Below are 27,529 nucleotides of genomic sequence, written 5' to 3' on the forward strand. Positions count from 1 at the left end.
TCTTTTTAAAAGGATAACGTTAGTATCAATAGATAGTATCTGCATAATATCACTAATATAGCTATAAACGATATATATATATATATATATATATATATATATATATATATATATATATATCTTTAACCGAACATGAAATTAGAATGCAGGATAATTTCCATGAAGTTTAAAATTTGGTGTTAAGATACTTTACTGATAAATAAACACTATTTAGTATCACCAGAGTTAGTTAAATTATCTATTTTAATTTACAATGATCATAAAAATAAAATACACTTGTCTCACAAATTGTATAACGCAGGATGTATTCTGAATAAATATATAATGCTGTCATAATAAAACCAATGATATATTTGGAAAAAATGTATTTACACAAAAAAATGTATTATACATTAAACTTAAACCAGAATCCAATTCTTCAACAAAAGCAAAGTTTATGTTTAAATGCCCACTAAGCGTACATGCTATATAGCTTTAATTACAATATTTATGGTCATTTGGGTAAACTTTGTAAATCTAACAACATGTGTATATTTTAGGAATAATTTTATGCAAAATTAATGAAGGATAGGACTTAACATAAAAATCTTAGTCTCGTTAAACTTAAGCTTTATTTTCCTGTATGAGACGTCTCATAGGATCTTGAATCTTTATTTTACTTTTAGTAAAAGTTGTTCCCATAAACAGAAGACAAACTAAACTCAGAAATAAACTTTATGGATTATAGATCTCTGTAATCTCTATAGTTATAATTTATGGTGATATCTACATTGATCGATAAATTATAGTGTAGAAAATTTAAGTGAAGTGTGTAACTTTTGTTTCCATTGCTTCCACAGGGGCACAATGTTAGGCTACCTGTTACTGTGAATGTTGAGGTTAGCTTCAGTTCACCTTCATCTTAATGCAAGTCTGACATATGATACTGTTACGTACTTGACTTGGATACTGGAATCTAGACTCGTGTTCGTCTGAAAAGATCTGAAAAAGGTCGGCGAGGAGGAAGTTTTAAATGAAATCTTCACATCGTTTCGACGTCAAACATTGCAAAAGAGACCTAGATTGCAAAGATACTGTCTAAACTAGGTGAAGAGGTATTTTCATTGTCTCATCAGGTGCAAATATTGAATGCACTACGATGTTTTAGACACGATCTCTAAGCACGATGGAACAACCGGGTTTTCTACACGTAACGTAGGTATGGTGAGATGGGTAAACACAACACATTGAATCAACCCTTCCCGCCATAGCTACGTTAACTATTACTGTTTGTGTCGTGAGAAATTATTTTTTGTGTAAATCAAGTGATCTTCTTCCCACAGCAGTGATGAATCATTATTGTTAGAGTGAATGCAGAGAGCCATCACACTGCAGTTTGGAGAGTGTGAAGATTCAGTTGACTCCAGCCAATCATGGTAATCAGATTGTAGTAGGGCGGGGTTAGGGATGTGGGGTTGTGATGTGTCATGCAGTCTGCCTGATCCAGGCTTATCTAAGGGTGGCTGTATAATCTATTTAGTAGCTTTACTCTAAGTAGATTTTCTTAAACGAGGGAAGTCGAACTTCTAGTGGGTTGTCTGAACCTATAAAATGGGCCAATGAATTTGAATATGGCTGGGTGAATAGATAATGACAACAAAATGGGGTAACATCACCGAAGTTTTGAAAATCAAAATCTATGGATTGTTTATTCTTTTGCAGCTCAGGACAGATTCATTAAGATCTCCAACAAGGATATCCGCTGGAATCTTAACGTTACCCACGAATGTTCCTTCCATAACTGAGTTAAAGCATGATCAGCTGAGCAAACGTAGATCGCTACAATCTATTTTGTATTAACTGACATTCATTGGAGTAAATTTCATGCTACGAAATTTGGACAAGAATGGTAAATTGTGCCTTAAACTAATGTAAATCGTAATAACATCAAGCTCTTGCACAGCACCCTGTATTACTGCTCTAGGACAAATTCTTGATAGCTTTCAACAAAAACCTGACGTTGAACCCATTTTTCAGGTATTTATGCCGGGCAGGGCAGAAATATCCATAAAAATCCCTTAATTCTGGAACCAATCTTGTAATCTTTCTAGCATACGTTCTAAAAGACTGCAAGAGCAACTTTGCGGAAATAAAACTTCATTTGAACTTCGAAATCTTAGGTTTCTCTGAAATGCAACTTGTTTTTATTATCTCAATAGTAGAGATATCTTTTATTCAGCAAAACGAGGTGTTGTGTGTAAGAGTTATATCTAAAATATGGAATTTTAAGGGTGTTATCAGTGACATAATGGATGTTGTTGAACACATTTTAATTATTGTAATGCTTTTACATGTTTCATATTCAAACTTTTGTCTAATGAAACGATATAGAATGAGTTACGAAGATAAATATTTTTCAAATGACAATCACCGACGAATGAAAACTTCTTATTAAGGGAGTCACATTAAACTCTTTTAAATGTTTTAAATCGAATTTACTGTACTAAAAATATTCAAGTAATACACCGCAGTTAGTTTCACATAATTTAATTTCATGAGATTTCTGTATATATTTTCTGTAAATACAGGACATGAAAGCAATTTCAACATAATCAGAACTTGATTATTGTGCCAAAGATCAATCAACCCTTTTACTATATGATAAATATGATTCACAGTTATTAACTATACAGTAGTTATAATAATCCTACCTTGTAAAGTCATATTAATATACTTACAAATTTTTCACTTTTGATATTTATTTTTTAATTTTAAAATACCATGTTAAATGCGAATTTAATGTTTCTGTCCTGAGTCATGTCCAGTCTACTAATAAGTCTAGCAGTGTTTTCTGTAATATAAAGTCCTTCATTAAAAGAACCATAATGGAGAATAATAATAATAATAACGTGAAATGCTTCATTCAGTGTAGTTGTTAAAGCAACTAATTGAATTTAAATTAAATTTTAAATTCTCAGCGAAAATATTACGATTTTGTATTTTTGTGAAACAGACTTCTACGTATTACAATATAAGCTCATAACAAGTGGTTTCCATTGAACATAATTTCCAGTAACTAGAGTGAACACACTCTTCTAATAATGAAATCTTATTGCATTCCGTTCCTGTTCCATTTACTGAGATTCCCTTTGTTGTGTAGTAAATGGAAATATTTCACGGAGATGGTCTTCACACACGTCCCGCGTATAAAACACCGGCCGTAATAGAAGTGCTACAGTCTCAAGTTATAGCTACCAGAATCCTTTCAATGTGCCATAAAATTTACAGCGACGTAAACTTCGATTTTCCGCAAACAGCGTTTCAGTTCTGCCACTCTAGATAAAACGCCACGGCCAGTGACATGGTAGTAAAATATTTCAGGGTTTCCCTTTTTATACTATATTGATTCAACTGGTGTGTTATTTCGTGTTCGGGTTAGGTAAATTCAACTTCCTTTACAGCCTAGGGTAGAGGTGATGATCTGCAACCAAGGAATTACGAATTCTGTTCGCTGGAGTAATAACAAAAATAATTGGGATGGATTTGTTCCACTGTTTGTGGTCGAATTAGAAACAAAACACAAATTTAAGTGAAAATTCTAACAGTTGAATCTTTATTGGCTAATATTACAATGCACTTTTGCTCTCTGCAGTACCGGCCTTGGTTGGTCAGTTAATGGTATTTCCTAATGTCACTATTTAGGTCTGATATGACCAAAGGATCTCGAAAGAGCTACTCCTTGCTACTCTCCCGTTGTGGATCACGCGCTCGGAGAGATTGATCCACCTAACACCGCCTTAAACTCCAATCACATTTTACTTTACAATTCGAGACCCCATGGTGATTCATCTTTATGTGAGTCACAAGAATAGTAAGCTAGCCATATCTTCCCTGAGTCACTATCACTAATCACTAATCGAATGTTAACAATCACTTTATTAATGAATATTTTCATTTTAAACGCAATATTTTAGGACAAGTCTAATGTTATTTGTGAATAAAATTTAAGATTAATATCGGTTATACAACAATATCACTCTTAACACCAAATTCGGTTTTATTAACAAATAAATACTAGCTGAAATAAAACATAACGTGGTGGGAAGGGTTGATTCAACGTGAACGTTGAGTTTACCTCCATGTCACCTTCCGCTTAGTGAAGCGCCTAAAATCCGACACAGTTACGGGCTTGACTCTTGGAGGAATCTGGAGAGATTTTAAAAAGTCGTGCAAAGTGAATCCTAGCATCTTTTCGACATCATAGACACCTAGCTGTGTCTAATTTACTCAGCAGAAATCCAATGTAATATAGATTAAGAAGTATTCTTACTGTCTCATCAGGTGCACAATTAAGTGCAGTACGATGTTTTGCACACGTAAACTAAAAAAATGAGCCTAACAAAAAATTCATAGCTTTATATTGTTAACACTCGATAGACTTTTATTAACTACTGAGTTTATATGCAAAGTTTGGATGTAATAGAACCCAAAGTCTACATTATATCTGACGCTGCAAAAATGTTAAAAAATCATCTGCAATTTGCTTTTCAGGAAACCATTGAGATATCCACAAAATGTTTACATGTTAGAACGTAAATATGTCGGATCGTACGCGAAAGAACCAGCCTTGAGACGAAACTACTTATTCAAACGCACAGAATTGCTATCATGTGTAAGAAACAAAAATTCACAGATGACAGGGAAAAGAAACATCTTGGCAAGTTTAAATACGTAAATGTATAATTAGGAGAATGCGTTTTGAAAAGAACACGACCACTAACCGCATTGATGGAGAAAGCATAAAAAAGTTAAAAAGTAATTTATAATAGTTAATAAGTATATTTTTTATTTTAAATATGTTGTTTTAAAAAATTTTTCAAATCCTGTGTAGAAACTAATTTATTATCAGTAATTATTTTAGTATTGGCGCGCCAAAATAAATATCTTTATGCCATATTAAGTGGGATCTCCTATTCGAGAAATTGAATGTAGACAAACAGACTAACTGTCGGCTGCCCAAGCTATTTAGACAAAGAGCGTCTGCTCGTGGGAGGCCGAGCTGACCTTTGGCGGGATCTGACAGCTGATTGGCAGCGGTGCTATGGCGGCGACCTCTGGGCATAAGATGATGGCAGGAACATGAGGAAGCACTTTGGTTTCTCCAAAAAGATGCCAATTGCAGTTATAACACTCTTTTGAATCAGTACCGAAACTATCACAGTTTGAATAAATCCGAGCTGTAAATGTGTTAGGTAATCTAATAATGAAATGTGCTTCACCTCCGGTTGTTCTAGGAGTATATTTGAAGCTCTAGTATCACGTAATGTTCACACCAAGGTGCCGTTTTGTTACGGTTGTGGGCCTGGAGAGCCTATATACGTATCCTTAAAGGATATGACAAGCTGTGTCAATATCTCGCGTGTACTTTTGTTTCAACGACGCGACGGGGACGACCGGGAGGTGCAATTACTCGCACATCGCACCCCTCTGATATTTGCTAAGCTTCATGCCTTTCCTCCCTTCAATACTTCTTCGAGTACTTGTAGCAGAAACAATGTCCTAATATGAGTAGGACGTAACAGATTCACCTATTTTTTAAATTTGATTGGGGTTTATTAACTATTTAATAAGATGTAATTGGGTTAAATAATTGTTCTTTAATTGTATACAATGTTTCAATAGTATAACAGCTTTAGTTATTTTAAAATTGCAACAAATATATTTAAAATAAAATAATTACCTAAAAATTATTTCATAAAGTATTTGCAACTTAAGTTACTTTTAAATGAATATTTTAACGTAGCGTATGCATTTAACCTAATATGTTATATACTTACTTTAATACTTTATTAAGTTAGAACAGGAGAAATCCAAACAAATACATATTTTAAAGTTAGTTGTGTTAGTTATGTGTGAATTTTTGTTATTACGTTATCCTAAATAAATAGCAACGAGATGTCTGTTAAAAATGAAAAAAATGATATTATTAAAGAAACTGCCCAGAAGTGATATTTATTTCGATATATTCTCTAATTGTATACACTCACGTTTCCAGGAAAGAGTAAAACAGTTATAACAGTTAGGCCCTACTGTATACCAAACCAATTTTTTATCAAGAAATTTGAATAAGACTACGTAAACTTAGCTGTTGATAGAATGAATGGTAATTTGAAACTTTGATATCTAATATCCTTGAAAATTAAATCTTAACTAGTGTCGAGTTTGGTAATAAGGAATACAACATGGATCTATGGATCGATAAATGACCTTTTTCTAAGACTTAATTTTTAAAGTTATGCTTGTTAATTTTTATTATTTTATTTAATATGAAATTAATAAGGTTGACATGTTGTAACGCAAAATAATCTTCGATTTTATTTTTATAAGATGGTTAGTGACGGCCTTGCTCCGCACCGGTGGAGAGGTCAGGTTGGGGTCACCACATCTGGTTCTCGCCTGTTCTGGAATTTCACCCATTTCGTTTCCCCCCATTAATCTCTCGGAAGGAAACCAGATTGGAAGTGGCTTGGTCTGGAAGTGTTGGCTGGTTCATTTGGTTTCATTCCCTCTTGTCTACAATTTGTGGCCATTGACTTTCTTTTTCAATCAGCGTTATTGATGAATTTTAAACAAAAGAAACATTGGAACATTAATGGATCCATCACACAACTATGGTTTAATGCGTAAATTAAAATTGAGTGGTAATAAACCAATTAATTGTGATTCAAATCTTAAACTATAAAACTTGAATTCGACACAAATAATGTAGCTATGGTAAGAAGGGTTGATTGAATGTGATTGTTGGAGTTGAGGTCCAGTTACAATATACAGAACATGACTGTATATTCCAGGAGTCAAGTCTCCGCGTGCATTGAATACAAGTTTGGAATATTCATACATTAAGGGCCTCTTTAGTTGATGATAAGATGATAAGAGTGTATATAAATTTATTATCTTTGTCAACCATTTAAATCACTATTAAACAAGGTTTTACGTTTAGTCCACATTTATTTTTGTTCGTTAAGGTGTGAGAATATTACCCTGATTATAAATTAATCTACTAAATCAAAAATTGTTTGCCTTCTTGTAAACTTTTGGTCTTTTCTACGAAACAAAACAAAATACAAGCACTTCTGTTACTCAATGGTATGCAGATTTGTGATGTGCTAATACTGAGTTTAGTTTGTGAATTAATTACCATCTGAACTTTATTACTATAGTATATGAAAATTAGCAACAAAATTTCAATTTTTGTTTCCTAAATTTAAATGATTCAATATAGTCTCTAAACATTGCAAACTTAAACACCAGTAGTTGTATTATTTAAGAAGATAAACATATATGTTTTTGAAAAGTTATAATAATTGCCAACATGAAATTAATAGTGTAATGTACTAAACGGATAAAAGTTAAAGTTAAGTTAAGTTTGAAATATATATATATAAATATATAAATAAATAAATATATATATAAATAAATATATATATATATATATATATATATATATATATATATATGTATATATAAATAGTTTGGTCAGCTATTGTGTTGACAAGGAAAGGAAAGTAACGTGGATCGTTGTGTTAAAGCGCAACAATAACACCAAAGATAGAAGTACGGTACAGGATTATTAGTAACGTTCAATACCATAGCGAATGTAGAGCGTAGCTTCACTACTCTGCAGCAAATTTAAGCACTCTTGACCTCTTTTATGATCTCTCAGCCTAGTTCCATTGCTAAACAGACCATATAAGACTTTTACTTAAAGCACATAAAATGAATGCTCTGATCATGTATACGATTTGGTTCAAGTTTGTTATTATTTTATATGTTAATCTCAATGAAAGTACTTTATGTAATTTGTAAATAAAAGTGTTTAAGAAATTGTAACACAATACTCTTTATAAAATACTAACATACATGAGGTTTGATTACGTTTGGATTTAAATAAACTTTTGGTTAGCAATAAAAAAATAATCCATTCGTTAATAGAGCGTATTAATTACTAAACATCGAATAATACATATGTTTGTTACAGAAAACTGGTTTTAAAAATGTTTTTAGTGATAAAATCCACTGCTTTAGAATGAATTCCAATGTTTTAGTACAGTATAACAATTATTATTTAAAAAATATGGTATTGTTAAATTTTATTACATTATTACATATTTTAATCAATTTTTACAAACAATTATATTTATTTACTTGGATCGTATATTTGTACATCCATTGGTAAAATTTGTTTTTTTATTTTCTTGCATTTCAGCTGTACTATACCATTTACTATTATAATTGTTCCTTTGTGCCAATTAAAAAAGGCAATAATTTTCCGAAATATTGTATTTTGTCTTAAGTTTTTTATAGGGTTTTGGATTATTGTTTCGTTAATTACTGTTATTAGAACAACTTTATGAGCAGACTAATTTATAAGAATTAAGTCACCTAATATCAGGTTTATTGGTTGAGCGTATGCAAAGGGTGTGGACATTTTCATCTCTGTATATCTGTACGCACAATATTTCTAGAACGACCTGACCTGAATTGAAATTTTACACGAATCTTCTTTTATACATTGCTAACACCGAGTTCTATGATATGTTCTAAGATAGGAATAACAAAATCATAGAATAAATAAATTTGTAAACAGACTGAGTATAGTCGTATGACATGTTAACATATACATTAACACATTTAACCTATCAGAATGAAGTGAGCTATAATATACTTGATATCTTCTGAAATGATTGTTACGCGTATACTATTATAATTACCTGTTCTCTTGAAGCAGGTATCACTCTTTTCTAAATACTACTGGCGCCGTGCACAAAACTTACAATACAAAAGAATACTACGCTGTAGATTTTGTTCCAATTACTGTTTAAAGATCTTTAAATCAAACAATTTTACTTAGCTTTTCAATCTGTATATTTCATTGTTTTTACTGTATGTTGCCCAAAGTGGAAGTAAATATTAGTTTTGAATTGTTCATGTTTTATACAATCAGCACATATTTAATTATTTACCAAAACTACAGTTATCAAGATAATGATGACCGTTAATAGCACCCAGCATGTACAAAAGTAGTCACGTTACCACAGACCATAGGTATTTGATATGTGTTACAATGTTTACTATACTTTTTTATCTAATAGATGGATATATTACTACTGTTAATACAGTTAATTCGAATAGAATATTACGATTGGAAAATGAGCGAAATATCTATGGCAGCGCTCGCAATCCTGTTACGCCAATGACTCATTGGACACATTAGTCTGCTCAGGGGATGTTTTTATGAGAGGTTTAACGAGTTGTGACATGACAAAGTTCCAGAGGGTGACTTTAGCCACACGTGGGAGCATGGGGTAGTGGGGATCTGGGGCGAAGAGCGGACGTATAAGGATAGAACATTTGATGAGTGTGGAAGAGCCTTTGTTTAATACATGTACTTAATTAATTGAACATTTTTTGTTTAGTTTCATTTTTAATTGTTATTTGGATCGTCACTTGCTTACCATTTAAAATTGCAGCTAACCGTAGTTGGTTGAAGAAGAGGACTGGAAGCATTTCATTTCTGTCTGTCTTTCTTTCTTTCTTTCTACCTGTCTGTTTGTCTGTTCCCACGATACTAACAATGGACTTATAGACTTGAAATTATTTATGAAGCTTCATTTCTATAAAAGGAACATCGAGTTCGATGATGATGTATTTCAATTCAGAGAATTTGGTTGAGTATTATTGGACATTTTTACATTGGTCTAACGGGTAACCATAATAGCATCGAGAAAATATCAGGATAAATAAATTTGTGAACGAACTGAGTACTATCGTATAAAATTAAAACATGACACATTTGTAGTTATAAAGTAGTTACATTTTATCGGGTTCTTCAATTCTCGTTCGTTTCCGTTCATCTGTATAGTAGTAGTTATCCGTGGCTTCAAACTCAATTTGAAAGCCTGCAGGCTTTGCACGTGTATGAGCACTTCCGCTAACAGTGAATTATATTTTCGACGCCAATGTTGAGCTTGCCTTGTTGCCACGATAAAAAAATCTGTCAGTTGTATATTTATGGTCATTGTAATTAATTCCAGCCTTTCTATTTTATGTTTTATATCTGATTTTTTCTTGTTACCGATCACATGACTGAGACGCCTACTTTTGTCAAAAGACAACTAAGATGGGTTTTATAACAGTCTTTAAATTTATATCAAAAGTTAGATAGTAACTTTGTCTTTTATATCTGTATTTCAGTACTGACCAAACACTACATACTTCATGCAAAATAATGAAAATAATAGGTAAATTAATTAAAAACATGGTTGTACTATCTCAAAACCATGTTTACGTGAAAGAGTTGATTACATTTAACTGGGTGTTTGTTTGCTGTATTAAAACTTTAGAGACCAAAATGGGATTTTTTCAAATTTAGAGACCAGTAGTGGGGCATAGCCCGAAGGGGGATGTTCAACATAAGAACAGGGCTGTATAACCAGAAATCTAAGAATGTCCACGTACAATTTTAGTAATATATCTGTTGAGCAGTGTACATGTGAAAGCATAATAAACAAACTAACTTTCTCATTTATAATATTAATTAGGATAGACAGGATATTGTTCGACGATGGTGCATTTTCTACATGGGATTTGACTGTGCGTGATCACTCAGTCAGTAGACACGCAAAATTTCTATTCTGTCTGTCCGCCTCGGAACAACTCGAGAATGAAATGAGCTATAGGCTTGAGCGAAGGATCTCACGTGACACATAGTATGGCATAATCCTACGATGTTATTTTATACTCTAGTGATAATCAAATTACCGGAAGGACACAACACAGTGTGACTGACACGCAACATTCTAGGAACAAGATTCTATCAAACAAGAATATTACAAATATCCTTTCTTAGCCTAAGGATTAATGAGTAATAAAAAAAATTGTTATTAAGTAGTCGGATGACTTAAATTGGTAAACACGTATCATTTAGTGATTTTGAGGCGAGTAATTTGGGAGATTTTCGGCGGTTAGGATTACCTACATAATATGGCGAGTCATGGAAATTTCAGTTAATTGTTAGCTGAATTTGGATTAGGAAGGAAGGTATCCAAACATCACTGGATATGTTTTCCAGTATGAGGAATTTTGATAGGACACGAGGAGAATATTATTGGGGAATAACTGATGACTAGTTAAAGTGAATTAGATTAGAGTAATTAAACCCTGGCAGGGTAGTAGAAGATGAGCAATGGAGTATGTGTATGGCGTAAGTATGTGATAAGAGGAAATGATACAGTATTAGGGGATTACGAACTAAGAAGTGAAAACAAGAAGGATTAAGTTATCTGAGGATTTAAGTGTGACTAATAAGTGAAAGGATTAGGCGATATCCTAAATGTATGTAGTCTATATATTGGTTAGTATAAGACTGTCGTGAGCAATCGATTTAAGTGTCTTGATTCTTTGTTAGAATATTGATTGTGATTAGATTTTTTCAAATGAGGAGAGGAGTTTGATTAAACCCAAAATACCCAATTGTCCGTATTACGCTATGATATTTTTATGAGGAGCACGTATCACAGCCGATCTACCTTTCCTGAAAAGGGATGGCAGGATCACAGAAGGTGAATAGCTTGGAGGATATCCGAAAATAGATAACTAATGCTGGATATGTTACTAATGTCACCCCGAGCTGCCAGCTAAGGAAGTTTTTTTGGGGTGGTGGAGATATTTCACAGGAAACGCCAAGACACTTAGAAAACACTAAAACGATTTGTATGTTATTGAATCTCCAGCAGAAATTTGAGTTACTATAAAGAGTGACTTGCATGATGTGCCTAATCGAAGTAACTGGTCTCTAAGGACAACTTTAGTTCGAAATTACAATGCGAATGTGGAATTCAGTTCCATTTCGACTTACTAGTCCGTGCAGCATCTGAAATCTTATGCTGTATCAGACTTCACTCCTAAAATCTGGAGTCATATTCGTCTGAAGGGATAAAAAAAATAGTCCAAAAATTCGTTTTGAACTACTCCGTTCTTCGTCGCCGACTATTTTTTCGTTCCCTTCAAACGAACATTACTCCAGATTTCAGGACTCCGTATCAGTCCTTCCCTCCATAGCTTCTTCACAATTACAATGTTGAGGATGTCAACATCTTGAGCACGGCAATAATAAGCACGGGCCTTAGGATTTGAATAGAGCGCGGAATCCTTGGCGAGTTTAGGCCTGGACTGCGACTATGATTCTCCGACAAAATATGAAGTGGTGGAATACAATGACCACCAGATCTTTACGGACTGTATGGTGTCACATGATCCGTCCAGCTATCCCCGTGTTAGAACCTATGCATTAAACAAAAGTCAGTAAAATTGATTCTTTTAATTTCATAACTTTATCCTCACTCATATTTGTTTTCTTATACGTAACTTCTACTTTCAAATAATCTTCATTCTCCATAATAAAGTATCAATCAATGCAGAGAGAAGCGTTTACTTCAGTGGATCAGATTTATGACTATGCATTTTCGTAGTGGCGGTAATTTGAAGCCTTTACACAAAAATTTGTGAGAGAAATATATTAAAAAGAAATATGTTATCTTATCGTCCCATTTCTTACAGACCCTAATGGAATAATAAGTGTGGTGGAAACTAGAGACCTTTAAGTATTCTCTCTAGACTGGAACCATTTAAGGTCCATTCCATGGACATAATTTAATTTAATTTAAATCGTCAAGTAAATTATTTGAAGGAGCTATAAAGATATCTCTTCAGAATCTTCTAAAACTATTTTTCCCTCACAAAACATAAAGGAAAGCAAAAGCTCAGATGTATTTCAATGAGATACGTTTAAGTGGCCGTCAGGAGTTTGAATCAAGATTGAAAGATATAATGTAAGCAGCTATAACTTTAGAAATCACGTTTAAATAAATGAAAAATGTTTATCCTTTAAATACGTCTTAAAAATTCTACACACACGCGCGCGCGCGCGCGCGCGCACACACACACACACACACACACACACACACACACACACACACACATATATATTATATACATATTACGGTTTTTTTGTATACTATAAAAAAATAGTATACCTGAGGTTGTTCACACAATTTCGTAAATTTGCACTCTTATGACTATTTCTGGATCGAGTCACTTATATTTCTAACGCCAATCGGGTTTGTCTTGTTGCAATAAGCAATAAACAATAAAAGACATATATTTATGGCTATTATAATTTTCCTTTGATATCTGCATTACAGTAGTACTACCGAAGTAATGCATACTTAATGTTTAATAAAGAGTACAGTTGAAAGTATATGATTACAAAATATTTTAATTTTCTTATTATTTTATTCTGTACTCATAAAACTATGTTTACACGGAGCGTATTAAATTTACTATAACATAACATCAATTACACTTTCTTATACCAAAATACAGCTTAAATTCTTTTTATTTCACTTCTTTTTAAATTCAGGAGCCGTAGAGTTTCTGATCATCGGCTGATTAGTTACTAATTATTCTTAGGATCAGATCAACTAAATAGGATTTAAAAGCAATTTCTTACATATCATATATCCACAGCACATTGGCTGATTAGGTACTAATTATTCTTAGGATCAGATCAACTAAATAGGATTTAAAAGCAATTTCTTACATATCATATATCCACAGAAGTAGTATAGTTGTATACCTTTTTAGGGGATCGGTCTACATGTTTTACATGAAATGGTTAATGTGTGGAATAAGTGAATGCGATGTTAGTTGTTGCTTTTGTTTCAATATGATAACTAAAAATGAAATGAAACTCTATGGACACGCGAAGATCATATCGATGAGTTTTGGTAATGATATGCCAGGTTGTGTCACAAGCTCTCGCATCATACTCTTGTGTCAACGATGGCTGAGTCTGAGGCGCGCAATTATACGCACTTCACGCCCTCGGGTTACAGTTACACTTCGCGCTCATTCCCCCCCCCCCTCCTAACACTTCTTGGCTTTCTGAGATGAACGTTTTCTTTCAATGAGAATTCTCCAGGTTTTATCCGTCAATTTGATAAGTCTTAAAAATTGCTCAATACCACCGCTTATTTAAATTATAGAGGCACTCATTTTATAGTCACATGCATGGTTATTTAAGTTCATTAGAACTGGAAATTAGTTTAGTTCATATATTTAAAAATATCTTGTACATATTTCTTACAAGATTGAGAAATTTGCGAAAGTGGAAAGATTTTACCGCCCCTCTCATCGCAACTTTAACAAGTTAAATACTGAGCTGCAAAACTCAAAGTGAATAAATTAAAGTAGAGTAAAGTGGCAGCATTAAATCCGGAAATTGTTTTAGCTGTCGTCAGGAAATTGGTAGCCTCATACATCGATCCTTGGTTCTAAATCCACAGCCTTAAACCAACGGGTTTACTCCACACAAATGAATATTAACTTCACTTGGCACGTAGGAATCAAGTATACTGTGGTAAATCAGTAGGGTGATAAATTTAGATTTGTATTTATTATTGTTTGTTAGGATTACAAATTGAACTATTTCATTTATACTTCTAAAAAAGGCTGAATCAACACATACGACATTAGATTGTATCTTGAAATATCACGTGCTCATTAATAAATATTATGGTAATATTGCGAATGTTGGGATAAGAACCATTTTACCTTCCATTTAGTGCAGCGCCGGAAATCACGTGACTTCTGAAGGAAATTTGATTCTACGTACTTCTGAAGAGATAAAATAAGTCGGTGAAGAAGACTTTTAAAGTGAACTCTTTGCATACATCGTTACGGTATCAGAGACACTCAGACTACCAAGGAGTCTCTCTGGTTAATATAGCAGCCATCCAGTGTAATATAGACGAAGAGTTTTTTTTTTTTATTCTCATCAGGTACAATTTAGTGCATTACGACGTTCTAAGACTCAACATTCCTATTAAATCAACCCTTCCCACCACAGCTATGCTGCGTGTAGATTACGACAACGTTACATGGGGGGTGGTGTTTGATTAAGTAAGAAAAACGTCTATTTTGAATACAAGAAAGACGAAATCTTATATAGAAGGTAATTCTATGCACAGCGCTCTTACAGATATTATATCGAACTGTGCCACAAGAGCAATTATTCGACACTGATGAAGGGCGTAGTAAGTCCGACACGGTCTGCCAGACAGGCAAAACCCTGTGTGTCACTGTCTCTCCGACGGTGAGTGGAGTGAATGTGTTGAGTGATTTGCATGTGGCAAAACTGCTCATGTCTCAAAAACGTGTTGGTGCCAGCGACACGATGTTGTCTTATTATGTGTATGTCGCTTTGCACTTGGTCCGGTCGTCTTAGGAAGTGGAGCTCTTGGTGAGTTTAGGTTTATCACCTTGGAGTCTTCTCCCTGGAAGCCATACGAACTTTATTCAGTACCTGGAATAATATGATCACCAAAGGTGCTACAGAGGCTGCGTAGGGTAAGATAATCTATCAACCTCTTCTTAGTGTGGAAGTCTACCATTAATGTTCTGTTATACTTTTGTTCTTACCTACTTTTATTTCCGTGTATGCGGCTCAAAATGCAAACCCCCGCGCCCTGAAACATCATCCGTTTATATGATTTAAAGGTATAATTTTAGTAAATGGGGCAATTTTTCGTCCTTCTGGACGTGAAAAGACTGCGAGGAACTGAAAATGTTTACGTTTAAAACCTTCATTTCGATTGCATATGATATTGCAGTCGGATTTCGATTAAGACAGCTTTAATAAAATTTAAACATGATTTTAGTTACACCCTTTTAAGAAAAGGGAGAAAATATGAAAATTCTGTTTCATCACTCTACGGGTAATTGAAAGCTTTGTAACTAGTTAAAGGTAAATAAGTTAAGGAAATTTTATAATAAAGCCTAAAAAACTGGTTGAAGATCTGATTTTTTTCTGTACACTATGTACTCGTATACGAGGCCTTAATATTAATTACGGAGGTGGCTTGTCTTCTATTTATGCAAAATGTTAATTCTTTAAATACTATTTAATTGAAATCATATAATTTTTTTACAAGAAATGTAATTTACTATAGTTATAAATCAATACAAACATTTAATTTCCTGAGGCTAAAGTTTCATGTAAACATTTAGACAATCCACATTTTATCTTGAGACGATTTTATTTTGATCTGGTTTCAAAATTGCCTAAATGTCCTACTTTAAACGTTTGAAATTCCCCGTGGATTGATCTTGAAAGGTGTTCTATTTATCTGTCTTCGGTATTGTAACATTTCCGTATAAGCCAACTGGAATGAAGCGACCCAAAGTTCTATCAGATAAAAACAACGTTATACTTCAAAAGTTATTTAGGCGTAAACTTCTGGTCGGAGAATAGTGAGAGATGTCTAATTTGTACATATTAATAATATACATCAAACCGCTCTTTAGCTTTTTTGAGTGCATACTTCACGAAGGACTAAAGCGTTTTATTCATAGTACTCGTAATTCTTTCTGCATAGTGCAACATCTTTCTCTTGAGGCTAAAGCCAAGTGGCTGCTAGTACAGCCGCTTAAGGAAATTACGATTATGGTTCTCTGAAAACCATATGGATTCCAGTAGGTGGACCAAGTGTTGTAATAGAGCTGCGATGCAGGGACTGTCCCTAGTCGGTTAGTTCGTTCACATTTCCGCGTTGGTCTACCAAGTCCGGTGAATGAAGAAGACTCAGAAATGTGATAGTTGCGGTCGTCCTACAAAACTTATACTGTACTTGTACTGATATATCTTACCCCGATTACATTACTAACAATGATGGCTGAGACATGAGATAAGCCTTGTGCGGCAACAGACGACTGGCGACTAGTTAGTGAGGAGACGAGGTCTGCTGCCAGGGGTGGTAAGAACATCATTAAGGCCACTTGTATTCACACCCCTACAATTACTTTAGGCCTAATGCAGCCCCTGTGAGTGCACACCTTTTGTTTCAGCCACGCTGCTCTACGCTGCGCCATTTTCTAAAGCGGTCTCTCGAAAATTGATCGACAGCGTGAAAAGATCGCTGGTAGGATCGGTGAATGAGGGCAGCATCGCTTTGTCTGTTCTATAACGCTAACTACGGCGGCGGGTAGCGCCGGGTTAAATATGGATCAAAATAAATTGAATAAGCGGGTGCGAACCCAAATGAAGCATCATTAAAGGCTTAATGAGCGCTAAAGCCTTGAAAGACTTTCACTCATTTTGTGTTCGTCGCTAAACGAAAATTCATCGAAGCTTTGTTTGTGTTCAGTTACCTACATACATTTACATACATATTTAACTAGCTATTGTATGATTATTGAGACATGGTCTAGCCGGAATAGTTTACTTTACTATATGTTTTTATCACCACGGTTACAAAATTATTGAACGGATTAAAGTAAATTATCCTTAACAATTTGATTATTGTGATAATAATTTAGCATTTAGCATTATAATTTGAAAGAAATTTTGATTTACTGAAAGCAGTCTACAAAACTGACCAACAACCATAGTTGTGAGTGTGATATATGCTTTGTAAACATATAAAAAAGATGGAGAAATAATGAGAGACCTTGTAAAAAACTGTCCATACAATTGTATTTCCTTATGTGCACATAAAATCAGAACAGCAACCGTTTGATAGTATTTATTCTTGAAAGTAATACATTTTAACGAACTAAGAATGTCAAATTTTAATAAAAAAATAAATCAAATATATAATTAATATAAACTATAAACCGGATAATCACAGCATTAACGATTCATTGGCATTAAAATAATATAATATCCATGCTATAAACGGAGCCTTATATATGCGGAGCACTCATAAATCAATAGTTATGTATTACTTGAGTTTTAAGACTTAACATTCATGCAATGTAGGATTTGATCTGATACTATACTTGACGCTTGTCAGGTAATTTATTGTTTCCTCAGTAGAGGGAGAGGAGCGCCCGAATAAGGTACAGAACTCTTGTCCGGGAAATCCACCGAGAAGAAAGATAACCAGAATTTGTGATTTTCCTCATCTCCGGTGAAGGAGCGGCAACAAAGAACACACATTGTTCCCACACAAGACTTCCAGAAACTTACCGAGACCGATTTCCAGCGAGGCCTGCTTCCTGTGGGCGAAATCGGCGTTATTTCTGTGACCGGAGACCGTGTCGCAGAACGATCTGTCAGGGCGGCGAGAGAGCGCGCGTGCGGGAGAGTGCGCCCCAGAATTATGCACGCACCTCCACTCACTCCAGCTGCCCCCACTTATAGACTAAGATATGCCTTGTCTCAGCAGATGTTAGGTATGTCTCTCGCTTTATTGCGGCCCAGTGCCAACTCCGTCCCTCTCGTGCACAGTGCGGTACCGTTCCTTGTAATGCGCAATAAATTAGTCCCCACCGGGACCCCACGCGGTTTATTTTATTGTAGGAGTCATTGAGTATAACTCTCTCGCTTTCCACATGGTCAGCAATAAGCTGTAAGATTGTCATTAAATAGGTAATAATGGGTGATGCGGGTTCCTGAGCCGATACGGTGGGTAGACGGGAGCGACGTCTATCCACCTTGGGTTGGTGGACGTAGGACTGCTTAATGGCGCGTGGTATTAAGGAAAATATACCGAAAGCAACAGTCTCTTCGCCAGTCTACCGTTAAGATATGTGGTCCTAATAAGCAGTGTGAATCGATGCCTTCGCCTCGTATTTTTCATTGGAACAAGTCCAGGGCTCATTTAGCTCGTACTTTCTCAATCGTTGTGTGGAATTAGTGAAGGAGAGCAACAAAGGAATATTCAGTAGTTGAAATCGAATATGAAGATGAAATTCTTGAGAAGAATCGAAGAAATGTTCAAGTCAAGGTTTGCGGATTTTTTGACGCAATTTTACACTTTTGGTGAAGTAAATGTTCAAGTGTGGTATACTAACGAGGTAATGTTGAGCTAGTTGTAGGGGATAAAATTACACAGTGACGGCAGGGGAAAAAGGCCTGTAAAGATTTCACCAGCACGGTTAGGGCCTGGGTACTGTCCCCCCCCTCCCATCGCACCACACAAATGTTTGTAAACGTGGCCACGTGTGTCGGTACAGATGCCGGTCTCTTTTCCAGAAACACCCATTAACTCACGGTCCTCTCTCTCTCGGGCCCGTGCTGGCCTGGCCTGGTCTGGTCTGGTCTCCTGTTATCTTCTTCAAGCTAATATTACATGTTGGGGTTCCAGGTTTAAATACTTTCCATATACTTACAATGTCCAAATACCAATGGTATGAGTATCCCACAACACGTATCGCGAAGAGGTTTCTTTGAGGTTATATGCAGAATTTCTAACCTTTAGATCATTGTATTCTGGAGATGTCCTGCAAATAGATGTACAGACAGACTATCATACAGAGGAGAAATGTTTGCATCCGCCGGCAGTCAAAAGAGAAACTGAGCGATAAACTGCCAAACTACTGAGTGGTAGGCATCAATTAAACTCTGTCGGAGTTTATAGTTGTACATTTATTCCTTGCTTTAGTAGAAATAAATAATAAAGAAACAAAGTCTACAGTAAAGTACCGTTGAGGTAAGGAAGGTACGATCAACGAAAGAGTGCGCTGAAATAAAACATTTTCACCAACTTTTGACATTGACCTTCCACTCTATTATTTATTTTTACTATGTGAATAAAATTGTCACATGTTAATTTTTTGTTTTGTTATTTTCTTGTTGCTGTCGTCGTTACTCAAAAGACCAGTGTAAAAATATTCGCTAAAGCTCAGCCAAATTCCGTGCATCATCTAACTTAGTGTTGCCTCTATACAGAAATGAAGCTTCATGGGACCTTAAAATTATGTAAATCAGTTCGTTTTAGATATCATGCGGACCGACGACATTTGCTAATGCTCAGCCAACAAGATCCTAATACATGAATCGGCAAAGTAAACCTTGTAAGTATTGATTTTTTTTTGTTATTTATCTGCAGATCTAAATTATTAGTTGTACATCGCACGTACCAAATGCCTAACGCTGAATATACTTGTAGCATGAAAATCTCTGGAGTCTGTATCGCATCGGATTGATATTTTACAGGCGCATTTACAGTTCATAGCGCCGGGCCGGAATTGCCTAACCACTTTATGTGTTTTCGATATTTGTTGTTCGGCTTTATGTCCCTCAATCCGGCGTTTCGTCATGTCGTGCCACTTGACCTCCCGCCCCCCTCTCACTCACCACCCTCTCAGTCCATCACTCAGAGATTTCTAGGCCATCTTGCCAAGTGGTCTTTAAGTGAGTGCTTCGGATAAAAGTATCCGGAGAGCTCTTGTGTAGGAAATGGCCTTGTTTGTTTCAATTAGTACGTAAATATCTGGCGACACATTTTATTAGTGTTGTTACGACCTAGTGATCTCATGTTTGTGACTTTTCGTAGTTTTAATTTGTAAAGTTAAATATATTAAAATGTCATAGACAACCAAAAACAATGTTTTCTTATTTAAAAACGACTACATGATATGAATCGACTACGAATGAAATAGAATAAGAAGTTAACATATGATTGAAAATCTACAACTTCAATCTTAAATCGTGATTGCTAACATTGTTTTATGAATCTTTACATATGTTATCAGACTTTCTATACGTTTATTGTTAGAGCCCTCGAGTAGACGTTCTGGTATATACTTATTTATCTAATATATTTATGTGAATAACGTTCTCTTTTGGAGGGTTATTTGGACAGTTATCATTATTTTGGTGAAGCATTCAGAATTATTATTAGTTTTTACATTTTTTGCAACTCGTATGATACTAAATAAGGTACACGCCAGAAATTAATACTAAATTCAACTTTAGATATTTTCCCATGCCTCGAATGTGAGAAGTTTAATTTTTTCATTATTAAAGTTAATTGTATTCTTATTTTCAAACTTTCAAACGGCTTTGTTTATAAGGATAACATTATTAAGGGATCACATTATGTATTACCACATTATGTATTACCACATTATGTATTACCACCGTTATGTATTACCACATCAGAAACACGTCATGTCTAGAATCAATAGTATATGCCCTCTTCTTCAAGTTTCAAACAATAAAATATATTAATCATGCAAAAAAAGAAGAAATATTCAATCAAAACTAGCTATGAACACAACAAAAAGTTCAACATGAGAGCATAAAAGTTTTACTTTAAAAATACAAATTACAAAAATATAAACTCAACGAACACCAAGTCGTAATAGGAAGAAACAAACAAAGATAACTCAACATGGATTTAGTTAAGTTAACGACAATATAACGTAATTGTTGTATGTATGCATTTTTATATCATGGTATGGCTATAATAACTGGCTGAGCTTCAGCGAAGTCTATTACTCGTGGACTCTAGAAAACAAATCCACAGAAAAGTATGTAACTCTGATGCATGGCAGTACATTTATCCAAAACATATTTGAAAAACATGTATACACTGTGGCTTATAGGACTGTAAATCAAATCAACGAGGATAAAAAAACCAGATGAGGATGGTTTGATAGCAGCGGGGTTTATAAAATACAGTGCAGTGATTGTCTCAAGTACTATCCCGGACAAATGGGTGTTACGTTTTAAGGAACATACTGCTACACAACGGTAAAATTACGCAGAACATCTCATACAACGTGGACACAACGTATGCAAGATAAATCAAAACCTACAAATAATTTGCAAATGTAAGAAAGGTAATTTAATGTCAATGCTTGAAAATTATGAGGTATACAAAGCAGTAAAAAGTGACCTCGACAACGTACTGAATGATGAGATAAACAAACAAACCAATTCATTGTTTGAGACGACAATGCACCTGGAAATGGTGGGTCGATGAACAAACTCTATCTCGATAAGTTTCTTCCTCCAGTAGTTGCAAACCGTCCGTCCAGCACGCGCTAACATGTGGCCACAGCGTCGTAGCATTTCGTGTGTTTTTAATATTTATTTAATTGTAATTTTGTCATATACTGAGTGGTTTTTTATTTTTATTCTACAATGAAACGCTAATGCGTGGATATCTCACGATGTTAGTGTTTACGAAACGCATCGTAACGTCGCAAAATTAGGAACGTCAGAAAGTAAATTCAAAATCTATTAATATTATGAACGTTGTTCCAGTAGTAGTAATGAACTGTAATTTAAATTTATGTTCTTTATGTTTGTCTGCCCGCACGATATCTCCGAAACAAGCTGATCTATAGACTTGAAATTTAGCCTGAAATTTAAGATACAGTATATGTTGGCAACACTGAGGTCGAAGGTGGTGCACGTAACATCATTGGATTTTGCAGAGCGTTAGCAAATATTTTTACATTGGTCTTATGGGTAATCTTGATGGTAAATAGACAACAGGTGAATAAATAAATTTCTAAAAATTCTAAGTAAGCTAAAATTTTAACATTTGATATTTTACTAATAGACGAAAACAAAATAAATAATAGAGTGGAAGTCAGTATTAAAATTTGGTGACAAGATTTGATTTCAGTGCACTCTTGCAGTGTAATACACTCCCTAACTCACTGGAACTTTTATTACTTGAACACTGCTCTACAACGTAAGTCAATGTATCATTTTGGCAAGATATCTCGTTACAGATTGTCTCCAGGTTTTAAATTTTACATGAGACTTCATTTCTACGTACAAATATGACTTTTATAATGAGGTATGTCCAACCATGAAATTTGGCTGACCGTCGTTGAAGCACTTAAAAACATCTCTTTTTTCAAACCGCAGGAGATCTCGACAATGAATTGAGTTAGAAGCTTGAAATTTCGCATAAAACCATAGCAATACCTATTACGTGACACGAGCTGTAGCATCCTTTAACCTTGTATTTAGATAATATTTGTGTACGGGTTTTCTAAATTTGCAAAACTGTCTATTATTTTTCTCTCAAACCTTCCTCAATATTGCTGATTATTGATTAGTGTCACATTAGATTTTGGAATTTCAGTTTGGCGATAATGTTACACTGACATAACTGGATTGAATTTCAGGATGGCAGAGGTGGAGAGTCCAGGGGGTCACCGCGGCGTGGCGGGGGTGGGGAAAATCAAAAGAAGAGGTACCCCGATACCCGTGCTGCCCCCCCGGGTCCCTTCTCCAATGCCGCCCCCCAACACAAGGTGAGTGGTTTTCATTTATCATTTCATGTATCCATTGTATCATGTATAATTTATTCCTCTATTTATTCATTTTTTTACAAAAAGAAGCAATGCGTTTTATCTCAGTTGCCTCAATGGTGAGCCTCGTATACATCGAATGAAGTTTAAAACTCTGTATTACATTTCAAGCTGTATCTGATGATTCATTGTAAGGGTTGATATGGATTTTGTTAGATGTCTTTATAAACATTGCTTACATGGTCTCCTGACATACTTGTAGGAGCAGCGTGGGAGGTTTCTCATCAGGCTGATCAGCTCATTGAAATTCTATTTCAGCAGCCCTATTGGCAGCGTGCCACTGATTATTAGTACCATTGACCATACTGATCACTCCGCCTCACTTGCACGCTTCACTTAGGTGTCAAGTTGGGATAGAAGCGAGCTTGTACAACAGGGGACACGTATATTGTCTCTAATAGAGGATATCAGTACTCAGTACGTTTGACTTTGACTACTGAGCAGCGAATACAATATTCTATCAAAGACAGTTAAAATCACTCAATAGCGCATTTTTTCAATCCTTATCAATTTATCGTAACATTCTGAAAAGTAATGTTCATATAATAATGATCGTATACAATATTATCTAACAAGAAAAGAAACTTAACTAGTGAATTCTAGCAGAATTAAGTCAAAGGTCCTAGTGTATTGTTACTGGTCGCCTGCTAAACCTGTTGGCGACACTAGCGCGACCTTGGTTCGATTGGTGAACCCACTTGGATGCAGCCAGGAGAGTGAGTCACTTCCGTCATATAACATATCCTCTGTACGTACACTGTTTCGTAGAACACAATAAGTTTAGTTCTTTCGAGTCCTATTATAATATTAAAGTTGTGTACTGAAATCTAAATTAGTACAAGTTATGAAGCAAGAGCTCTTTGTAACTAAAAATTCCAGAGACGTTATGAATCTACCAATACTAAGAAATTTGGTGTTGAAAGGACCGGAAAATTTGGAAGATTAGGTGGAAAGACGCTAGTGCCCGAACTTTTTCCCATGATGCCTGAATGCTGAAGGCTCACAACACCACTTGAACGTCACTTTCACTATACTGGCGTTCTTTTTTAAGGACATAAATCATAATGGTTATCAGTGTCCAAAGCCTTCTTGTGCCATGGCTGTTAATTTATTGGTTTTATACCTTTGAACTTGGTGAAAAGAAAAAGTAATAAGTATGGGCCTGAGACGGCCAGATTAAATTCAAAGTCACAATCATGGAAATACACAGAGACAATGGTTCTCTGTCTCTGCGTACTCCAATTACCTGTACATATTGTCCGTTGAAAATATCAGAGACTATCACATTTCTAGACCTATATATTTTACTCAAATGGGTAATATACTTTTCGAACTTTGAGTGCCATCAACTACACCTGTCAAAGAATCATATCAGAAGCCATAAGTGACTCACAACGAGAACACTTACTTCATTTGACTTTATTATAATAGACATGGCTGACTGGCCCACATTTCCCCAGCTGATTAATTTTGATTTTTTAAATCCATTCTTCAACATCAACTACACAATTCACCACACGCAAAGGCAATTTTCTAAATAAAACATGTTTGTATTTGACATTCATTATTGACTGTGAAGTAACCCTGATTAGTCACGTTTCTTTTAAAATACCTTAATTTAGTTATATACCCTGATTAAACAAGAATTTGTTAGTTTATTATTATACATATACACAAATGCATATGTTATTTGATTTTTTGTTTCAATAACTTTTAAAAATCTATGCAGTTAAAAGTACTCTTAATTCGTACTGTATGTCTTAAATAGATAAATTGGCAATTTAATTTGTTTCTTCAAAGTGTTTTTAAAGACATGAAAATAAGGTTCCCTCAAATTCTAATAAAAATGATAGAAGCAAGTAACGAGTATTGACCTCCGGTGCCAAAGTACGAAAAAGATACTTTTTATGTAAAAGTAAGGCTCAAACCTTTTTGTGGTACACACCCTAGTAAACAATCAGTAAAGAGTAAGTTGATGCCTGAGTAAAGCCCTACATTGTATAGTATACCGGATACACCTTGCATGACCTAGACAACGCCCTTCTGTATCCATCTTAGTAATGCGGTGATCGAGTATCTTAACACTTTCCTGTACAGAAATCACCTTTTGTTGTGCCATGAATAATATACTTTTTACAGTTAATCCTTAACCAGATAATGTTTTCTTTTTATGGAACAAAGATATGTGTTATCATTTTCACGGCCAATTAATCATTACAGCAATCAACATTCAGATGCATCTTAGTCGAAATAAATATTTGACAATTCAGACACTGTTACTCATCATGAACTCCAGGGATAGTAGAGGATAGGAAATAGGCTAATTTGGAGTTTGGAGTAGTCAGTACAGATGCGAGGGCATGTGTTAAAGTATTACTGGGAGTTTTACAGTGTAAGAACAAAACTATTAGGCTTTAAAAACGGGTAGTAAACTCCATATCAAAATTACACTTCAGTCAACAAGATAGCTAACTGAAACCAATTGTCATAGTGAGTGATATTGTCTCAGAGAATTCAGATTCAATGAAGGTTTTGGAAATACATATATAAAGAAGGCTGAAATAAAACAAATAAGTAAAAAATTTCTACTTTAAAGTTGTATCTTCTGTTTTACACACTTTGCCGTATAGCAAACTTGTGTATTTTAAAATATCATATTTTTGTTTTATATACCCTCACCAGGCTTCATAGAAGCATACTTTTGATAGTTGTGCCTAGAGCCAGTTTGGATATTTCAGAAGAAGGTTTAATACTTGAAAGGTATTTAAAAACGCTATTTTAAGTGGAGTACACGAATACTTTTATAAGGCTTTACCCCCCTTTTCTATAGTTTGTCTTGCCCTCTAAAGCAAAGTGCGTTTTGGTATAGAGCATAAATATTCACTAACGTCGAAGGTCAGGGACAGCTGCAGAGTCCAACACCATCCAGCCAGCTCTATTACTCAAGATGTTCAGTAGAATCTTTTTGAAGTCATAAATAGATAATCTTAATAAATACAAACGCAGCTTAAGACATTTATCCAACTGTTTAATTCTGTAGATGAGTAGATATGGGTAGTCACTATATGCTAATTAATAATTGGGAAGACTAGATCCAGGAAGGAAAACAAGGGGGCATTATCTTAATGACATTTCCTATGTACTGTAAACTTCTTTCATCAGTAGTGAATAAATTCATTGTACAAGGTATAGCATTATCTATTTATTTTTATTTTCTTAAACCGAATATTTTTCACCCTTTTGGAGACATCTTCACTTCAGGAAACAAGGAGGTCATAGATTGAGGTCTAGAGATCATAGAAGTCAAGCTAGTGGTACATTGTACAGAAGTACCGAAATAAGAGTTTGTGATAATTTATGAATTTACGAAATAGCTGCTTCACTGTCTGACTATGCTGGTGACAAAATTACAACACACATTTTGCCACTGCCTTCCTAATTGTAGCTTTTATTTGCGTTAAAATTTGTCTTTTTCAAGTAAGGCAATTAGGATCAGTGTGAAAATTTTAATCACTTCACAAAAGTAATACCTTCTTAAGTTATGTCTCCAATGTATTCTTTGAAACCATGCGACATTACAGTAATCAACTTAAAAATATTAAACTTTTATGGAAAGATTTTTCTCTGAAAAAATTACTATAGAGAAATATTTACACAAGTTAACATATTCGTAAACAAACATTTAAGCTGGAACACTCTAAAATCTGGTGGAATTAAGTGCTGTAGATACAGACAAAATTGTTCAGGTGATAATTGAGCCATATCAGAGCTCCGAGAGCTGATACACTGCTTAGAACAGAACATTTGAATCCTATAAATTACTATAAATGATTTATTGATTCATGTGTAATAAAATACGCTAATATTCTAACCCAAATTTATAGATTGGTTTAGTTTTAAGTGTTTCTGTTTATTTTATAATCTAAATATTTTGAAAATATTTTTATCTTCTGAATTATTGATAATGAGTGTAAGGTGCTTACAGCTTATTTTTAATATCAGTGACTGACATTACAACTTTATCAAGATACGTTTTTGAAAAAGAAAATTGGTAATGGTCTTTCTGTGCTACAATTGTACAATAATTAGGACAAAATGAGAAGAAATTCTCCTTTACAGCAGGATGACAGATTAGGTTTAAGCTTTCATCTGGAACTCCGTTACATCTCTTTCTCCTCGCCCCAAAGCACTTCACGGAAACTGCACTTAAGCCGCTACTATTTTTGCTTCGACTTAGTCAAAGCCCGGTGTTGTTCCCTCTCTACAAAAGTGTTACCTTACCGTTTGAAGTGGCGATATTTTCCCTGTTATTGAGATATTTCTTTATAGCTTCCACAGGCTAAGGATATCTGGAAATTGAACTTAAGCA

At 34.6% G+C, this 27,529-nt stretch overlaps 1 protein-coding gene across 3 annotated transcripts in view; it reads left to right on the top strand.

Annotated features, from left to right (window-relative positions):
* Positions 1-27,529, top strand: part of LOC124356997 (kinesin-like protein CG14535) — a 420,258-nt gene that overhangs the window by 138,514 nt on the left and 254,215 nt on the right. For all 3 annotated transcript variants that reach the window (XM_046808357.1, XM_046808355.1, XM_046808356.1), the window contains exon 3: positions 22,975-23,103. In XM_046808357.1, coding sequence (XP_046664313.1) covers positions 22,976-23,103 — 128 coding nt within the window. In that variant the 5' untranslated portion in view covers position 22,975. The remainder of the gene's footprint in view (positions 1-22,974; positions 23,104-27,529) is intronic.

The sequence above is a fragment of the Homalodisca vitripennis genome, chromosome 3 (genome assembly GCF_021130785.1).
Source record: "Homalodisca vitripennis isolate AUS2020 chromosome 3, UT_GWSS_2.1, whole genome shotgun sequence".
NCBI lineage: Eukaryota > Metazoa > Arthropoda > Insecta > Hemiptera > Cicadellidae > Homalodisca > Homalodisca vitripennis.